The sequence below is a fragment of the Callorhinus ursinus genome, unplaced genomic scaffold (assembly GCF_003265705.2).
Source record: "Callorhinus ursinus isolate GAN/ISIS: 27379988/994484 unplaced genomic scaffold, GSC_fseal_2.0 scaffold5, whole genome shotgun sequence".
Taxonomy (NCBI): Eukaryota; Metazoa; Chordata; class Mammalia; order Carnivora; family Otariidae; genus Callorhinus; species Callorhinus ursinus.
This window is the reverse complement of record NW_027397067.1, coordinates 41,748,168-41,769,241: the sequence shown is the minus strand read 5'-3', so window position 1 is coordinate 41,769,241 and position 21,074 is coordinate 41,748,168. Positions and strand designations below refer to the sequence as shown.

Sequence of the window (21,074 nt, the reverse complement as noted above, 5' to 3'; positions counted from 1 at the left end):
GGCAGGAATCACAAGTTTTATCATAAAGGAATGCTGGGACTAGTAACATTGGTCGATAGATAGCTCAAGGACAAGATTGTTTTCCTTTACGTTGCTCGTTCACAAAGCAGATGTACAATGCATATGTGCTAGGCCACAAATCAGGCTTTTGGTTTTGAACAAAGTTTATAGACAGTCATATTGACTTAGAAGGAAATCTAAAATGGTTTCCCTTGTGTACTAGGCCTTTAAAGAGTTTTTCTCTCATCACTACCAGCCCCCACTCTTAAGAGGGGAGACTCTATCTCAGGCATGGCACACTGGTCATTCTCTTCCCAGCTAATTTGTAGGGTGAAGGTTCCAAACTGGAAGAGCCACGGCCAGAGCAGAGAGGCTATCATCTCTACCCAGAAGCCTGCTCCTAACATAGGAGGGCCACTGAGACCCGTAACTCTGCCTCCACTCCAGGCTCCAGAACTGTGGCTCAGTGATTTTTGTCTACAGAGAAAACCAGGATGTGAAACAGAGAGCTCCACAGGTATCTCCAAAAGAAGTGCCTTTATTTGAAACAGAGTGTAGGGAAGTTCAAGCTTAAGGGTAATCAAAACCACAGATTTTGGTGGGAAGCAATTAAGAAGCTGGTAGCTTCATAAAAGATACAAGCTAAATCATAGCCCATATAGTTTACCAGAGGCAAGCAGGGAAAGAGACAGCAAAGAAGAGCCTTCTTGGCATTAGAACGAACCACAATCATGGGTTGTCCCTGCCAAAACTACCCCTTCAAAGTAGACAGGATTTCATTGGATCAGGTTGTGGAGCAATTTATGCCCCAGGGGATTGTTGAAAACAATAGAACAATCAAGGGCTGACTAGTAGAGTTTCACAGCTGAATAAGATCAAGGAAAGAGACAGTAAGGAGCCCTGTTAAAACCACTGTCACCCCAGGGTGACTGTGTACATGCTCAAGGCAGTGATGTCTGAGGACCAACATCAGAGGCGCCATAATGCGGAGGAAACAGACATCACTAAAATAGTACAGCCAAAACTAAGGAAATAAAGAAGCCAACTATAATAACAAGCTCCAGGGGATGGGAGGGGGACTATGATCCAGTTACTATAAACAGAGAACATCAATAGAGATAAAAATGGAATAGGCACCCGTGCATGTGCAAACGCCCACCCACACACACACACACACAAATGGAAATTTCAAAAGGCTCAAAAGTAGATTTGAACTGACAGAATTCGCAAACTTGAAGATAGATTGATAGAGGTTATACAATTCAAAGAACGAAGGAAAAAAATGAAGAAAATTGAACAGAGCCTAAGAGAAATATGGGTTACCATTAAACACACCAACATATGTATAATAGGAATATAAGAAGTTGCAAATTGGATTTAAAGAAAATTCTTAATGTATATAACCAAGAAGCTCAACAAACCCCAAGTAGGATACATGCAGATCTACTTCAAACACATCATAGTAAAAATGCTATATCGGGGTGCCTGGGTGGCTCAGTTGGTTGAGCATCCAACTCTTGATTTCAGCGCAGGCCATGATCTCAGGGTCCTGAGGTCAAGTCCTGCATGGGTCTCCAAGCTCAGCATAGAGTCTGCTTGAGGTTCTCTCTCTCCCTTAGCTGCCCCCTCCCCGCTCTTTAAAATATTTTTTTAAATGCTCTATCAATAACATCAAATGTGATTAACAATAAAATCAAAATTAAAAGCATTTGTGCTTCAAAGGACACTACCAAGGAAGTGAATCAAACCCAAACAATGGAAGGAAGTATTTCTAAATCATGTATCTTTTCTTTCTTTTTTTTAAAGATTTTATTTATTTGACAGAGAGAGACACAGCAAGAGAGGGAACACAGCAGGGGGAGTGGGAGAGGGAGAAGCAGGCTTCCCGCCGAGCAGGGAGCCCAATGTGGGACTCGATCCCAGGACCCTGGGCCCATGACCTGAGCCAAAGGCAGACGCTTAACAACTGAGCCACCCAGGCACCCCTCAAATCATGTATCTTATGAGCGACTTATATCTAGAATAAAGACCTTTACAATTCAATAATAAAAAGACAGCCCAATTTTTGAAAAAAATGGGCAAAGAATTTGAATGAACATTACTTCAAAGAAAATATACAAATGGCCAGTAAGCACATAAAAAGATGCTCAACATCATTAGCCATAATTGAAATGTGGTAATATACCACTCACATCCCGTAGGATGGCTACAACCAAGAAGCAAGGTAATAAGCAAGTGTTGACAAGGATAGGGAGAAACTGGAAACCTCATACATTGTTGCAGGGATTGTTAAAGTGGTACAGCCATTTTGAAAACCAGTCTGGCAGTTCCTCATTTACCATAGTTATCATATAACCCAGAAATTCTACTCCTAGACATATATTCAAGAAAAATGAAAACCGGGGCGCCTGGGTGGCTCAGTTGGTTAAGCGACTGCCTTCACCTCCCGTCATGATCCTGGAGTCCTGGGATCGAGTCCCGCATCAGGCTTTCTGCTCGGCGGGGAGTCTGCTTCTCCCTCTGACCCTCTTCCCTCTCGTGCTTTCTATCTCTCATTCTCTCTCTCTCTCAAATAAATAAATAAAATCTTAAAAAAAAAGAAAAATGAAAACCTATATCTACTCCAAAATTTGTACACAAGTGTTCATAGCAGCATTGTTCATAACAGCCAAAAAGTGGAAACCCAAACATCCACCATGATGAATGGATAAACAAAATGTGGTACATCCATACAATGGAATATTTCGTGATAAAAAAAGATACATACAACATGAATAAACTTTGAAAATGTTATGCTAAATGAAAGAAGCCAGTCACAAAAGACCATATATCATGAGTCCATCTATGTGAAATGTCCAGAATAGGCAAATATAGACACAGAAAGTATATTAGTAAGAGTTGCCTAAGGATGACAGCCAAAGGTATGGGGTTTCTTTCTGGGGTGATAAAAATGTTCTAAAATTAATCATGGTGATAACTGTACAACTCAATATACTAAAAACTGTCAAATTGTAAACTTTAAATGGGTGAATTGAATGGTATATAAATTATGTCTCATTAAAGCTACAACAAAAAAGACACATATATAAATAAAAGACAACTTAAAATTCTAAAAAGTTTTATTATAGAAACAAAACAAGGAGTGTAATTAAGCATGAAATAAATAATTTCATTCTTGATAAAAGTACATTTAATGTTACAAAATCTGAAGTAAACTAGTTTATAACCCAACTCTTTTAAAGGATTTATATTTATTGAAATTAACTTTTATTCTTTTGCAAAGAGGGAACTTGAGTACAGGAGGAACACATTTAATCTGTTATACATTGTTACAGATATGATTCAGAAGTCAACATACATAAAAGCAGCTATATTCACCTTTGCTAAATAGCTGTACAAAGCTATTAACTTAAAATATAAAAAAGTTATTCATGAGATATTTCAGACTAGAAGTTTGGAATGCATGTTTCTATCTGATACCATTAATCCACTAAATATTGTGGCCAGATGTTCAGGGTATCTCTCATAGAACTGCACACAGAATTACAGAAGTCAGACAAAATGTTGCCAATTCTAAGGGACATAAGCAAACAATTCAAAGATGACTTTATGGTAAATTTGGCAAATCTGGTGCTTAAATGACCCTTTTTATTACAGAAAACAAGTAAGTATAATGTTTAGAAACCTTAATGGATGGAAAATAGTTGGATCAAATATATTCTTTGCAAGTTTCACATCTAATTTTATTTAAAGTGTTAACTCTAAACATTCAAAAAGTTAATAATGAGTTATTATTTTAATAAGAAATTGTTCAATTTTACTTGCAACTTTTCAAAATTGTAATTTCAATACATATTGGGGTCTAAAACTATTAGCAAATAGCAACAATAGAGCCTATATATTTTAAAAAGTGGACAAATGAAGAAAGAATATATTGGGATGTAAATTAGGAAGTAGTTATTTGCTTTACAAAAGGTTCTTAAATATACAGAATATTCATAACACATGATCTTTAAATATTCATGCATTTAAAATAAATTTACCAAAATGTTTGACTTACATACAACTTTTAGAAACCCCATCAATTTTATAAAGAGAGGCACTACTTTTATCTATCCACTAGAGGCAATAAAATGTTTTAACAGTTCAAAAATAGAAAGGACCAAAAAACAAGTGATTTTTCAAAAACAAAACAGTTTAGTAAGATGGCTAGGCTATTCACTGTGCCCTTCAAGAAATTAATAACCTACTTTTTTAAAGCATTATTTTCCAGCCCCAACTTATAACACACTTTGACCTCCATTTCTGCTTCTCCTTGAATCGATCTGGAGTACATGGAAGAGGGCCACAACAGTGAGGCTACCTGGTGGTTTGGGTTAATGTCCTGAAAAAACATGCTGTTTTTATATATATGTCTATCCTTGTCTATGTACACAAAAAGTAATGAAGAAAAAAGTTAGTTCTGAAGTACAATGCATACTCCCTAGGCTGTAAAATCCTACTAGTCTAACAAAAAGCACCAAGTTATAGGCGCCAAAGTTGGAAAAAAATATAAACCAGCACAGAGTCAATATCATATACCTTATCAATTAAGTTTTATTTGTTAGATTGTTTGGCATTTGGGAAGCTCAATAAATTTAGCAGGCTAGAAATCCCACTGGTACCCTTATCAAAGATTTGCTTATTAATGAATTAAAGTTAATACTGAAAATAGCATAGTGAGGAGTCTTCCTCTGTGCTTAATGATGAGGAAAAAGATACGAAAATCTTCTTACAGAAAGGAAAAAAGTCCATAATATTTTTTTGAAAAATAAAAAGTAAACAGAAGTTAAGGCACTTATTTCAATGGTTCTGCAACATCAAGGGCAAAGTATGTTTTGTATTTCTTTGAGAAATTCCTTCCATCCTAAAACCATAAACTTTGCTCCTTTCATAGATTTTTATTGTCAAATCTAACAACTGTAAATTACCCAAATGGAATTACTTACAGAATTTTTAATCATTTGTTACTCTACAAATAAGTGAGAAAATTAATTAAATGCTCCTCAGTCAATTTTCTACTACTACTGTTTTAACTACAGTTAAAATAGAAGTAAGCTAATCTCTCATATCCAATATTATCACTTCTGTAATAAAGCTTACATTTTCCTTTTCAACTGATGCTGACTGAATATTTATCATTTTAAAAAATTAAAAGTTTCTCCAAATCTATTTAAGAAATAAGTTGACAGAAGCAAAAGCAACTAATACGTATATGTCAAAAGCTAAAAACAAAAAACACACATCAAAACTAATTCAGCATATTTGATAATATAAATCAATAAAAATTCAATTAAATATTTCATGCTACATAAGTTATTCTATTTTCCTTTCAAAATATGCAAGCTGACTTTGAAATTGCAATGTTTTACATGCTCTGATCACAAGGACTACCAGGTGACTATTCGCTGTACACTTAGGTAACTACGGTCATATTTTTCTTTTTAAGATTTTATCAATTTATTTGAGAGAGAGAGCATAAGCAGGGGGAGAGGCAGAGAGAGAGGGAGAAGCAGACTCCCTGCTCAGCAGGGAGCCCGACGTGGGGCTCAATCCCAGGACTCTGGGATCACAACCTGAGCCAAAGGCAGACACTTAGCCGACTGAGCCACCCAGGCGTCCCCACAGTAATGTTTTCATAAGGCTTGAAGCTAAATACTAGTGACTCACTATTAAGATGTATAGAGAACCTGAAATGCCCTGCCTTTAACTATGTTAATATAATTGTTAAAAATTATATAAAAAGCATGAAATGAGAACCAATAAAACTAGTGCACCAGATATATGACACTGCCATCAAACAATTATTCTGAAGTTCCAATAAAGCAAAACATCCTAGAGCTAATCTAAGAATGCATGTGCTTTTGTACTTAAAAAAAAAAAAAATACAGAAAATAAAGTTAATGAAAAGATGCTCCCTTCTAATGTAGTAATTTAGAGTATTGAAATTATAATTTTTACAGCACTCTAACAAGTGAAAATTTTAAAAATCTGCTCACTAAACATGTGTAAGGTAAAATTAAACATGCATCCTGTCTTATTAAAATGATACATCTATCCCAAATCTCTTTATACAGCCCAACTAATCATTTAAGAATTTCTTTTAATAAATAATTAAAAATATGAAAACACTTACCCTAAAGGAACGTAGCATTTAGGTTGTGAAACTGTGTTGTGAATTTTATAATAACTGTCATTTTGTTCTTGTCATTTTGTTCTTAATGTTGAAGACTGTACCATAGTTTCATAAATAATAGCACTGTGTTTTATAATAAACATACCTGTATGTATAAGTATTTTTAATAGCATCTGCCCCATCTCCAGAAATTGTTCATTTTGGTGTTATGTCATTTTAGTCATTAGTATCAGAATATTCTTATTCTGATAAAGATTTAATTTTTCACTTAATACTTCAGTATAAAGTATATGAATAGACTGTATACCCCATTCCATATCTTTTAAAAACCTGAACATTCTTTTAAATATCTGTTTTAAAAAATATTTAGGTAACAAGAGTTACTGTTTTATCATGATTAAATTGGTATTAAATTTATGGGCATAAGTGAAAAAAGTTAACCACTTAATAGTTGTAAAATAAAATGCAATACCATGTACTATATTTTACTAAGAAAGTGCACAGTTATATAAGCAGCAGATGAAAGCAAATCATGGAAAATCTGGATATACCTTTATGTACATCCTTCAAAATCACATTCCTTTATACAGTTAACAAATTTTAATTTAAATGTCACATATTTTCAGCTAACATTTAAATTAGTAATATTATAATATCTCAATTCTATTATAAACCATGAAATACCTTCAGAAACTGTCTTGAGGGTAAGAAGAGTTCCTTCCTTCTAGTCTATAATTATATGACATTAAATGACATATTTATTAAATGTTATGTTTGAGAAATATACTCTGACCTTGAACATATTCAAATTCAAGACCTATGTTATGACAGAATGAAGATTTATGAGGACAATTTTATAACAGTTGAGAAGATAAAGTCTTTAAAGACCATGTGACATTGTATAAGGAAAACACCTGACCAGAATATTACAGAGTGGTAGATTTGACATTTTACCAAAGGACAGTAATGCTTGATGTTCTACTCCCTGCAGAACTCTGAATCCAGTTAACAGCAGGAGGGAAAAAGCAGCAGCAACATTTCAAATGTCCATACTCTGATTTCTAGAAGACACCATGTAGGTAAGAAGAAAATCACATTTTATTTCAAGTGATGGAAGTCTTTGAAATGAAGGCTCTGCTATCTTTCAAGACTGAAAGGATATCACAGTGTTGACTTTATATACAAAGTAGGATCTGTTCCAGTATACTCTAGTGAAATAATTCACATATGGAGAATAGTTAATTTTGATCTCATGACAAAATCGCCCATATTTTGAGTAGGTTAACTTGTCACCTTCTTCGCAAACCACCTATCAAAAGATAGGAAACACATTATTAAAAAGGCTATGAAGTTTATAGGAGAAACACAATCAATGTACAAGTGACTATATTTATATAAAAAATACATTATTGCTACACATGGACTATCTCACACTGTTTAGCAAATCTAGAACTCTCTTTATAAGAGAGTCACCATCTCCATTAAACTCTTCAGCTTGCCCTTGGGATTGAGACCAGTATAAAGTGTTTCTGATTTTCAAAAAGATTTTAAAATCCTCAAATATGGAAGACTATCTCCCTAGTCCATTATCATTCCTCTGACTTATCATAGAGCCTACTAAGATTGAGAAATGGACATATTCTTAATATATATTCAAAGTTTTCTCCTCATGTAGAAATGACTCACAATTACCTAGTAAGCAAGTTTTTGTGACTTATCCAGTGCAAACCTTTACATTCTTACCTTAACGATGTTCACTAAGATAGCTTAACTAGCTTGAAGGGTTTTCTATACTAAAATAGTAAACATTCTTCTAATGCTTAGGAAAGATGTCAGAGAACCAACTTTTAGAGTAAAAAGATGGAGTAGCTTTAAGTCCATGCCTGGTATTACATGAAAGAAGAAATAATTCGATCTTTTAAAGGGAGCAGAGAGATAGCCAAGATCAGAATTAAAAGGCCCCAGATAGCAGGTAGCAACACAGCAGTAATTACTGAATACCTGATGTTTAGTAAAATTCCATTTTGTCACCAATTAGGCCAAAGATCACAGATATCAAGTACCAACAGAGAAAATTCAAAATACATGCAGCAGAACACAGAATACGTTTATATGACAGGATGAAGGGGTCATGAAGAAAGACAAAGGAGGAAATCAGAAAAACTCATTTCTCACCTCCAAACTGGTCTGGGACAATAAGAGAAAGAGCTATTACTTAGGAAGAGATAGAAAAAATCTTGGCTGCAACCTGACTGGAACATGCATGTCAACTCAGAATGGCCAGATGAAATTCTTCCAAGGTCATCCAACCCCAACTTTCCCAGGACTAAAGGCACCCATTCCAGACAACACTAATTACCAGATATACAAGCTCCCCTGTCCTTCTTTTAGTTGTCAGATATATCATGTATACATTGCAGGCTGAGAAGTAAAAAAGCTTGGTAAAACAGCCAAAATCATTGAAAAATTAAAATACAGCTAAATCCTAAAAACCAAAGTAGCTCTGAATACACTAATTTTTGTGGCTATCAGAGACTGTGATAATTTAGTAAGCAATTTTTCTAGCTATGGATCAAATTATCAGAAAATTCTCAACATAATAATGTGACAATGTAACCAGCTGCTCTTTAGATTATTATAAAAAGGTAAAATAATCATTCAAATCAAATTATGCCATTTTCTGCACATAAATGTGGGACATGAACAAGTATAGGAAACGAATAAGGAACCCAGGTATTGGTCAAATTATTTTTTTCTGCAAAAATGCCCAAATTTTCTTCTGTACATTGAAAAAATACTTCAAACTACTTTTAATGCACTCCCCCACTGTTATATAACTTTTAATTATATTCTTAGTTAAGTTCTAGAAATAAAGTTTGATGAGTAAAAGTTTAAAAAAGTCATTTTTTGTCAAAAAGATCCTCTCAAATGGTTACTTACATGGCCATTTGCAATGTCTAATAAATCTTTCACCCTACAGCCTCTCATGGTTCCCACCTCATTGCAGATAGCATCCTCTACAATTAGGTAATTAGCCTTGTAGGATGTCAGTATTTTATAAATATCCTCAGCAGATCGCTTTGAATAGATTTGATAGATCTGAAAGAATATAATTAAAACAGTAATTTTAAAACATTTAAAACTTGTTATTTGAAACTATACATTGAGCATCTACTATGAGTTAGTATTAAGCACTATCTATGGAAAATAAAGATATTCACTAAGACTTGATTCCTTCCCTCAAGAAGCTTATATTCATAATTCATTCACTGTCCACTGTATATCTTCTTTGGAGATATGTCCCTTCAAGTCCTTTGGCCATATTCCCCCCAGATTTATTGAGATATAATTGACACATAACATTCTGCAAGTTTAAGGTGTACAATGTATTGGTTTGACACACTTAAATGTTGCAAAATGCTTGCTTACTTACCCTAACATTAGCTGGCACCTCCATTGTGTCACATTATTACCATTTCTCTTTTTTTCCTTTTTTAAAGACTTTATTTATATATTTGACAGAGAGAGAGCGTGAGCACAAGAAGGGGGAGTGGCAGGCAGAGGGAGAAGCAAGCTCCCCGCAGAGCAGGGAGTCCGACGCAGGGCTCAATTCCAGGACCCTGGGATCACAACCCAAACCAAAGGCAGACGCTTAACCGACTGAGCCACCCAGGCACCCCCATTTCTTTTTTTTTTTTATGAGAACATTTAAGATTTACTCTCTTAGCAACTTTCAAGAATGTAAATACAGTATTGTTAACTATAATCACCATACTGTACATTAGATCCCCAGAACTTACTCATCTGATAACCGGAAGTTTGTACACTTTGACCAATATCTCCCCATTCCCCTACCCTCCAGCCCCTGGTAACCATGACTCTACTATTTCTATGTTTCTTTGTTTTTGGCTGTTCCTATGAGTTTGGCTTTTTTAGGTTCCATATGTAAGAGATATCATATAGTTATTTATCTTTGTCTTCTTTCACTTAGCATAATGCCTTGAAGATTCATCCACATTGCTGCAAATGGGCTTTTGCTCATTTCCTAATTGGCTTGTCTTTTTATTATTGAGTTATAATAGTTTCTACAATTTTTATTACCATGTACAGAGTATTTCATACTCATTTATACAGGAGATAAAATCAGCAAGGTTAAACATAATTTGACCACTGTCACAAAATACTGAATGAGCAAGAATGCTTAAAACTCATGTCTTGGGGAGCCTGGTGGCTCAGTTGGTTAAGCGTCTGCCTTCGGCTCAGGTCATGACCCCAGGGTCCTGGGATCGAGTCACGCACTGGGATCCCTGCTCCCTCCCAGCAGAGAGCCTGCTTCTCCTCCCTATGCTGCTCCCCCTGCTTGTGCTCTCTCTCTGTCAAATGAATAAATAAAATCATTAAAATAAAAATAAAAGAAAATAAAATAAAACTCATGTCTTGATTCCATAGTGTTTTTCATTACAAGTCTGCTGACCTTATTAGATAGTAAGTTCTGGATCTTATTAAGTAATAAGGTTTTTCAGTTCTTCTGAAATGCTAACATAGGAGTAGCTCTTGCTATCCTTCAGAAAATAATAAAATCACAAATGTCCAGCCCAAAGTACCACATACTATATACCCTAAAACTACTGAGATTTGAAATCTAGACTGGACAACATCCCGACCTATCTGATACTCAGCAGCCATCTACTACATGTTAGGGCTGCCGGCTATCCAGCACCTTGCGGTCCAACGTCCACCAATACGACAGAGATACTCACCTGAATATTCTGTGGTGCACAGAATGCTAATAAACCAAGAGGAAATTTCTCCCTCATTTTACTTTTAAATATGCTTCAATGGAAATAGTTCTATCCAGCCTGTATCTATTTACTGTTTTTCACATACATTTCTATTTTAAAATTTTGAGAAACTGTAACATATTCATGGGGCATTAAAAAAAAAAAACACCTCTTTGCAATGGCAATAACATCACTGATAGATAGGGTTTCTCAATCTCAGCACTACTGACATTTTGGGCTGGATAATTCTTTGTTGGGACAGAGGGAGACTGTTCTGTGTATTGTTGGATGTTCAGCAGTATTCCTGGTGCCTAGTCTCATAGTCAAGTCACATAAAACATAAAACTCTAAAATGTTTAAATTTAATTAGAACCTAATTAAAAGTCTGACCTAGGGGCGCCTGGGTGGCTCAGTTGGTTAAGTGTCTGCCTTCGGCTCAGGTCATGGTCCCAGGGTCCTGGGATCAAGCCCCGCATCGGGCTCCCTGCTCCACGGGAAGCCTGCTTCTCCTTCTCCCACTCCCCCTGCTTGTGTTCCCTCTCTCGCTGTCTCTCTCTCTCCCTGTCAATTAAATAAAATCTTTAAGTGAGTCTGAAATTCTGTATTAGGAAAAGACTAATAGTAAGACAACAAAGAAATCCACAAGAAATAAAGTTCAGGAATATATGATATATGTTCTGTCTGAGCGATTCTACCCTTTCAAAGTAACAGAAAACACTAGTCGAAGGCAGCGGTTACCTCTCAGGTATATCACCGCCAGGTAGATCCCTTCATCTTTGACCTCTCCCTGCTTCAGTCTGTTTTCTGCTCTGACCGTAATTAAGTCTCTACAACAAATCTGAGCATTCCGTTCCGAGGTTTATTAAAGGTCTTTGATAACTCCCAAACGCCTCAAGGGTGAGTCTAAATTCTTCAGCAGGACAGTCCAGGTCCCTCAGAATTTGGCCTCATTTTATTTTCTAGTTTCATGGCTATACAAATTTCATAGCTGTTACTTTTTCAGCCTGGAATCATATGCATTCTTTTTCCAAACATGTTTCTACTAATCCCTCAAAGCCCAGATCAATGGAATGCCCTTTATGAAGGCTTGGATTCTGTAAGCAGAATTGATTGTTCCTGCTTTTGAGCTCCTCTTTGTACCTTCTATGTTTCTATGTGTGTATGTGTGCATGTACAATTTAATAGTAAATAAGAACATAATAATAACTAATATTTAAGGTTTACTATGTTTTAGGCATGGTGCATTTATCTCTAATTCTCATAACTAGGAGGTAAGAACTTCCTAGATTCAGATTCAGAAACTTCTCAAAATTAAAGAAATCAAAGAAGACACAGATGAAAGGGAAGATATTCTATGCTCATGGATTAGAAGAATTAATATTATTTAAATATCCAGGGGCGCCTGGGTGGCTCAGTTGGTTAAGCGACTGCCTTCGGCTCAGGTCATGACCCTGGAGTCCCGGATCGAGTCCCACGTCGGGCTTCCTGCTCGGCAGGGAGTCTGCTTCTCCCTCTGACCCTCTTCCCTCTGGTGCTTTCTATATCTCATTGCCTCTCTCTCTCAAATAAATAAATAAAATCTTTAAAAAAAATAAAATTAAATAAATATCCATACTCCCTAAAGCAAACTATAGATTCAACGTAATCCCTATCAAATTCCAATGGCATTTTTCACAGAAATGGAACAAATAATCCTAATTTTGAATGGAACCACAAAAGACCCTGAATAGTCAGAGCAATCTTGAGAAAGAACAAAGCTGGAGAAATCATGCTCTTTAACTGCAAACTATATTACAAAGCTATAGTAATCCAAACAGTATGGTTTCAGGATAAACAGACACATAGATCAATGGAACAAAATAGAGAGCCCAGAAATAAACCCACACATACGTGGTAAATTAATTTACAACAGAGGAGTCAGAAAAATACAATTGGAAAAGGACAATCTCTTCAATAAACAATGCTGGGAAAACTACAAAGCCACATGCAAAAAGAATGAAACTGAACCACTATTGTACACAATACACAAAAATTAACTCAAATGGATTAAAGACTTGAAGCCATAAAACATCTACAAGCAAACATAGGTGGTAAACTCTTTTATTTTTTTTTAAAGGTTTTATTTATTTATTTGACAGAGAGAGAGAGAGCACAAGTAGGCAGAGAGGCAGGCAGAGGGAGAGGGAGAAGCAGGCTCTCCGCTGAGCAAGGAGCCTGATGTGGGGCTTGATCCCAGGACCCTGGGATCATGGCCTGAACTGAAGGCAGCTGTTTAACTGACTGAGTCACCCAGGCACCCCAACTCTTTTATTTTTTAAAGATTTATTTATTTCAGGGGAACCTGGGTGGCTCAGTTGGTTGAGCGACTGCCTTCGGCTCAGGTCATGATCCTGGAGTCCTGGGATCGAGTCCCACATCGGGCTCCCTGCTCGGCGGGGAGTCTGCTTCTCCCTCTGACCCTCTTCCCTCTCGTGCTCTCTCTCTCTCATTCTCTCTCTCAAATAAATAAAATGTTTAAAAAAAAAAAGATTTATTTATTTCAGAGAGAAAGAGAGAGAGCAGGGGGAGGGGCAAACGGAGAGGGAAGAGAGAGAGAATCCTCAAGCAGATTCCCCACTGAGTGCAGAGCCTAATGCAGGGCTCAGTCCCAGGACCCTGAGATCATGACCCCAGCCTAAACCAAGAGCCAGACACTCGACTGACTGAGCCACCCAGGTGCCCCAGGCGGCACGCTCTTTTACATTGGTCTTGGCGATGATTTTTTTGGATTTGACAACAAAAGCAAAAATAAACAAGTGGGACTACATCAAAGTAAAACTTCTGCATAGCAAAGAAAACCATCAACAAAATGAAAGGCAACATAATGAATGGGAGAAAATATTTGCAAATCATGTATCTGCTCAGAGGTTAACACCCAAGATATATAAAGAACTCATAGAGCTCAATTAAAAAAAAAAGGTGCTCAACATCTTTTATCATCAGAGAGATACAAATCAAAACCATAATGAGATACGACCTCACATCTGTTAGAATGGCAAGTATCAAGGAGGCAAGAAATAAGAAGTGTTGGCAAGGCTGTGGAGAAAAGGGAACCCTTACACTGTGGGTGGGAAGGTAAAGTGGTACAGCCACTATGGAAAACAGTATGAAGTTTCCTCAGAAAACTGCCATATCATCCAACAATTCATTTATCCAAAGGAAATGAAAACACTAATCCAAAAAGATATATGCACATCCATGTTCATGGCAGCATTATTTATAATAGCCAAGACACAGAAACAACCTAAATGTCCATCAATAAATGAATAAAGAAAATGTGGTACATATGTGTGTATTTATAAACAGGAAATTATTCAGCCACAAAAAAGAATAAAATCTCGCCATTTATAACAATATGGATGGACCTTGAGGATATTATGCTAAGTGAAATAAGTCAGACAGAGAAAGACAAATATTATATGATCTCACTTACATGTAGAATCTAAAAACAAAAACAAAAACAACCAAGCTCACAGATACAGAGAACAGATTGGTGGTTGCAGATGTACGGGGTGGGAGGTGGGTAAAATGGGTAAAGGGAATCAAAAGGTACCAACTTCCAGTTACAAAATAAATGTAGAACATAGTGACTATAGTTAATAACACTGTATTGAACATTTAAAAAAAGTTGCTAGGAGAGTATATCTTAAAAGTTCCCATTTTAAGAAAAAAATTTTTTATAGCTATGTATGGTGATGGATGTTAACTAGACTTGTTGTGGTAACCATTCTGTAATATATATAAATACCAAATCATTACATTGTACACATGAAACTAATATAATGTTACATGTCAATTATACCTCCATTTTTTAAAAAAGCTATTGTGGAAATGCAAATAAAAAAAAAAAAAGAAAAAAAGAAAAGAGGGGTCCTGGCTGGCTCAGTCAGTAAAGCATGTGACTCTTGATCCTGGGGTTGTAAATTTGAGCCCCATGTTGGGTGTAGAGATTAGAAGTGTTGAATCACTATATTGTACACCTGAAACTAATATTACACTGTATGCTAATTAACTGGAATTTAAATAAAAACTTTAAAAAAAATCTTAAAAAAAAAAGAAACTTGCTCCAAGTCACAGAGCTAGTACATGGCAGAAGTAGCATTTGAGTCCAGGTATTCTAATTCCAGAGTCTGCATTCTTACAGGCTAAATTCTATATTGCAATACTACCTCCTTAGCTTAGAGCATGATTAAAAACCATATGAAATTCTCTCCAACTGAAAAACAGAATATTTGGAATTCAGGTTCATTTAGTCACTGCTCTCAGATATGAAGTTACCATTTATGTCCAGACTAAACATTCAAATTAATATATTCTCTGAACCGTAAGTAATTAGATCATCATTCTAATGTTATACTAAGTCATCAGTAACAGCCCACACTGAAAAATAAACCACAGTGAGACAGAATTTTAGCTTGGAAAGACAAAATGTATCAAGATAGTAACTGACAGCCTGCCTTCCTTCAATAATTTGATTGAGAACAACGATATTTTCCAAATAGGACATGGCAGTTCCCTTGAAACTTTGAGGAAAATTAAACGTTTCTCCTAGAAACATCAATACTATTCATAAAAAAAGAAGTTAGTATTTTAATTTTGGCTCTCCTCTTGCTTAAACATACTACACAGCTTTTTAAAAACTAAAGCTAATTAACTCTTCCTAAAATTGTTTGGATTTTCCTAGCTAACCAGGAACATATACATCATTACAGAGCTACACTAAAATAAAGAGCAATGTTAAAATGATCCAAATGCGTAATCGAAAACGCCTTACGTTTTCATTTCTCTTGAGAAGATCATCATCATTGTAAAGAGGCAAGCTGGTCACCATCCATCCAGTGCATAATTTAATCACACCCATTAACTGTGGACTCCCAGCAAACACAGCTGCAACTGGAGCTTGCCTTCTGTAAAAAGGCACACAGATTTACACACTGGAAAGGTAAGTATACTATTTAGATCACTGATTTATACCAACTCTGAAATAGCAGGCAACTCAACAATGTATTGTATACTTGAGTTTCAATGTCAGCTTTTACTTCATTTACAAATTCATTCAAAAAAATGGAGCACTTACTATGTGCCAGGAACTGTTTTGAATGCTGAAAATACAGAAATTTTTTTAAAGCAGGGGGTGGAGACAAGGTCCCTGCTTTTGAGAGAGACTAGAGGGAGGACAATAAACATATAGGCCAGGTGGTAATAATACAATTAAAAAATAATGCAGGGTATATATAGTGACAGGAATTTACTACCTTATATGGTGTAATCAATTCAATGATGATAATGTGAATTCTCAAATTTATCCTTCTGCAAATATTAACCACCATAACCCAACTTCTTCCCAATCCATCCACCCCCCTGCTTCCTCCCTACCTTTACCATGCACCTGTCTTCAGATAACACATGTAGTTCTCCACTTTGAACCATGATCCAAAGTCCCAGACAGATGCCACTTAAAAAACTAAAAGCAGATCCTGAAGGATTGTCTTTACTTATTTAATCACTTCCTGTATTCAACATTTACCTACAACATGCCAGGGACAATGCCAAGCTCTGGAAATAAAGGTCAGCACATAGCCACTGTCCTCAGGGTATACCCAGTAATGGGGAAACAAATATGAAACAGGATGATTACACCACGGTAACATATATGTCCGATTGCCTGATGCACAATATTCAATATTCAGGCCCCTGTGCTGGTTTTAAAAATATTGTGATAAATCACACACCAAGATTGAACTTCCTCTTTTGTTAATAACAATGCAAAGCTATATAGTCAGGGTTCCACAATGGTAAATACAATTCACAAAAGATTATTAATGGGCAATAGTTAAGGGTGATCAGAGTCCAGAGTGCTAACCATTACACCATGGAACCGCCACAATAGTTAAGGGTGATCAAAAGAAAACAAATTTTAGACATATGAAGGGTGTATTTACAGCAACAAGACCTTATAATAAGACCAAGTCTCATTTCTATAAGCCTGTTCCTTATTCTAGAAACATTTTTGTCTCCCCCACATATTTTCCTGGCTATTTTTGATAGTGTTTCATTCCTTTTTCATGTTTTAGTTTCTTCTTTTATGTCTTAAATAATTTTTTTTAAGATTTTATTTGACGGAGAGAGACACAGTGAGAGAGGGAACACAAGCAGGGGGAGTGAGAGAGGGAGAAGCAGGCTTCCTGCGGAGCAGGGAGCCCGATGCGGGGTTCAATCCCAGGAGCTACCCAGGCACCCCTTAAATAATTTTCAGTGTAGTTATTTCATAGTGTCTACCCATGGGGTAGACTAGTTGCAAACCGGCCGCAATGATTCTTCTCCCATACCTACGCTCTCGGAGCAAATGCTGGTCTTGGTCATGTGACCTGCCTCAGCCAAAAGAACAACATAAAGTGAGCAGACTTTAAAAATGCTTGACATTGGCATCTGTGCTCTTTTGCTGCTCTTGGGAACTCTATAACCACTACCTTGTGAATGAGCCCAGGCCCATGGCCAAGTCAATTCCATCCCCTCAGCTGATACCTTTAGACATGTGAGAGGCCATGCCAGGTTACCCAGTCCCAGATCAGCTGGCCCAGGCCAGAAGAATCTTCCCCACTGCCCTGACTCAGCTGACTGTCAAAATGGTACAAAATAACAAATGTTTATCATTGTAGCCACTAAATTTTGTGGTAGTCTATTACGCATCAAAAACTGACATAAACAAATTTTATTATCAGAAATTGCTAGAGGGGCGCCTGGGTAGCTCAGTCGTTAAGCGTCTGCCTTCAGCTCGGGTCATGATCCCAGGGTCCTGGGATCGAGCCCCACATTGGGCTCCCTGCTCCGCGGGAAGCCTGCTTCTCCCTCTCCCACTGCCCCTGCTTGTGTTCCTTCTCTAGCTGTGTCTCTCTCTGTCAAATAAATAAAATTAAAAAAAAAAAAAAAGGAAATTGCTAGAGGTCTGAGGCATCTGGCTGGTGCAGTCAGAAGAGCATGCAACTCAAACTCAGGGTCTCATTGGGTGTAGAGATTACTCAAGTAAATTAATAAATAAAAAAATTGCTAGAGGTCTAATTCTGCTGTTTATCTCAAACAACAGCTGATTCTTAGTATGTTGGACTGTTTCCTCATGTGTTTTGTAATTTTAGAGCTCATCTTCATGAAGTCTTATCTGTGGAAACCTGGGTAGCCCGGTCTGAGAACCTATCAGGCACTCCAAACCACCCCAGGACCACTTTTTATGGTAATTTCTTGACTGGGGATTTCCTGAATTAAACAAGTATAATTTCAAACTGCAAACCAATGTGAATTCAGATCCACTGCTACAAATTCAGAGGAGAGACTTTTTTTGACCAAGAGCTGAAGCCAAGGAAGACATGCTTTCTTATCTTCTTCTAGTACTCCTATGAGTAATTTGTTAGTCTATCCTTTCACTGATACTATAGCCCTCTGAGAGTCTCTTAGTTATATGCATGTGTTGGGAGAGGGGAAAAAGGTGTCTCAATTACAATTCACTGCATCCATTGGCCCAAGACCACATCTTCTGTCCTGTGTGGGCATTAAAATATGCATGGGTATAAAAATTAAAATTTTAAATTTTGGTAAACTTGGTTACCAAGACTAGCAATCTACCACTCATCCACCTCCAACCCAGGGCAAAAGAAGCATCCTCTTGACTATCCAAAGGAATATTTGTTCATTTATATTCCACATTTCTAGGTGTCTGAGGGCAAGAGTCTCAAATTTCAAACTTATCAATGCTATATTTTCTTTCTTTTAAAAATTTTTTTTTTTATTTATTTAAGTAATCTCTACACCCAACATGGGGCTTGAACTCAAGACCTAGACATCAAGATTCGCATGCTCTTCTGACTGAGTCAGCCAGGTGCCCCTCAATACTATATTTTCAATGGAGAGTTCAATTAGAAAATTCAAATTATAGGTCCAATCAAAAACTAAATATCCCTAAAAGCATGGAGGTAAAATTCTGAGTCTTCTGAGAATTTGGAAAAGCATTTATTATTTCCCCTGAGTCAATTAGATAGCATGCAATCATTAATTAATAGTTTAGCAACAGTCTTAAAAGCACTTCAATTCTTACTTTATCCAGGTCATAAGTTCCACTGTGTCCGGGTCATAAAATTCTTGCAGTTCCATTAATTCTGTCATTAATCTTGGAAAAAACTAAAATGCAAAACAAAATTTCTGTATAAGTATCCAGGAAGTTTAAAACTGTTACAGAGTATTTCAAAAGACTAAGAGACTAACATAAGACCAACAATGTTGAAACATTGTTCTCATGGGAAAAATGTCATGGATCTTTTTACTGTCTTTCAGTGAGCAGCTCATCCTTCTCAGTACAAATAATCTAAATAATCTATTTTAAGGTTGCCTGGGTGGCTCAGTCAGTTAAGCATCTGCCTTTGGCTCTGGTCATGATCTCAGGGTCCTGGGATCAAGCCCCACATTGGGCTCTCTGCTCAGTGAGGAGTCTGCTTCTCCCCCCTCCCTCTCCTCTGTCCCCCCACTCATGCTCACTCTTTCTTTCAAATAAATTCTTAAAAATAAATATATTTTATGTTTAATTTACTGCCTAGACTCAATAAATAATTTTATCATTACCAAACAATTAATCATCAGTTGTATCTTTCATGCACACAATTAATTAATTGCAGGTAAAATAATTCACAGGTTTACTGGCAATTAGCTTCATGTTACATTACAATAAACTAAAGGATTTATAATATCTTATAAATATTTAAATTTTGGAGTTGCCAAAATACTTTTTTTAAAATTCCAGTGTGGTTAACATACTATATTATATTCATTTTAGGTGTATAATATAGTGATTCAACAATTCCATATATTACTCAGTGCTCATCAAGATAAGTGTGCTCTTAATCCCCATTTCTTTTTAAAGATTTTATTTAGGGGTGCCTAGGTGGTTCAGTTATTAAGCGTCTGCCTTCAACTCGGGTCATGATACCGGGGTCCTGGGATCGAGTCCTGCATTGGGCTCCTTGCTCTGCAGGAAGCCTGCTTCTCCTGCCCTCTGCCTGCCGCTCCCCCTGCTTGTGCGCTCTCTCACACTCTCTCTGTAGATTGCTTTGGGTAGTATAAACATTTTAACAAAATTTGTTCATCCAATCCATGAGCACGGAATGTCTTTCCATTTCTTTGTCATCTTCAATTTCTTAAATCATTGTTTTATAGTTTTCAGAGTACAGGTCTTTCCCCTCTTTGGTTAGGTTTATTCCTAGGTATCTTATTATTTTTGGTGTAACTGTACGTGGGATTGTTTTCTTAATTTCTCTTTCTGTTGCTTCATTCATTATTGGTGTACAGAAATGCAATGGATTTCTGTACAGGGATTTTGTATCCTGTGATCTTACTGAATTCATTTATCTAGTTCTAGTAGTTTTTTTTAATATTTTATTTTTAATATTTAATATTTTTTATTTTTTATATTTATTTTTTAATTATTTATTTGACAGAGAGAGAGAGACAGCGAGAGAGGGAACACAAGCAGGGGGAGTGGAAGAGGGAGAAGCAGGAGCCTGACGACACGGGGCTCAATCCCAGGACCTGGGATCACAACCCTAGCTGAAGGTGGACGCTTAACCGACTGAGCCACCCAGGCGCCCCTTTTCTGTTTTTTTTTTTTTAAGATTTTATTTATTTATTTGAGAGAGAGAGAGAGCATGAGCACAGGGAGGCAAAGGGGTGGTAGAAGGGAAAGCAGAGTCCCTGCTGAGCATGGAGCCATGCACAGGGCTCAATCCCATCATGACCTGAGCTGAAGGCAGACACATAACCAACTGAGCCACCCAGGCACCCCAGTTCTAGTAGTTTTTTGGTGGAGTTTTTAGAGTTTTCTATATATAGTATCATGTCATCTGCAAACAGTGAAAATTTTACTTCTTCCTTACCAATTTGGATGCTTTTTATTCCTTTCTCTGGTCTGAATGCTATGGCTGGGACTTCCAACTTCCAGGACTATGCTGGATAAAAGTGGAATGGAAATCCTTGTCTTGTTCCTGATCTTAGAGGAAAACCTCTCAGTTTTCACCATTAAGTATGATGTTAGCTGTGGG

General features: G+C 36.6%; 1 protein-coding gene across 4 annotated transcripts in view; it reads right to left on the bottom strand.

Moving 5' to 3' along the window:
• Positions 1–3,101: 3,101 nt before the first annotated feature.
• Positions 3,102–21,074, bottom strand: part of DPY19L4 (dpy-19 like 4) — a 67,341-nt gene continuing 49,368 nt past the window's right edge. For all 4 annotated transcript variants that reach the window (XM_073892980.1, XM_025870846.2, XM_073892981.1 and 1 more), the window contains 4 exons: positions 19,082–19,164; positions 15,770–15,902; positions 9,116–9,274; positions 3,102–7,484 (listed from right to left, as the gene is read on the bottom strand). In XM_073892980.1, coding sequence (XP_073749081.1) covers positions 7,320–7,484; positions 9,116–9,274; positions 15,770–15,902; positions 19,082–19,164 — 540 coding nt within the window. In that variant the 3' untranslated portion in view covers positions 3,102–7,319. The remainder of the gene's footprint in view (positions 7,485–9,115; positions 9,275–15,769; positions 15,903–19,081; positions 19,165–21,074) is intronic.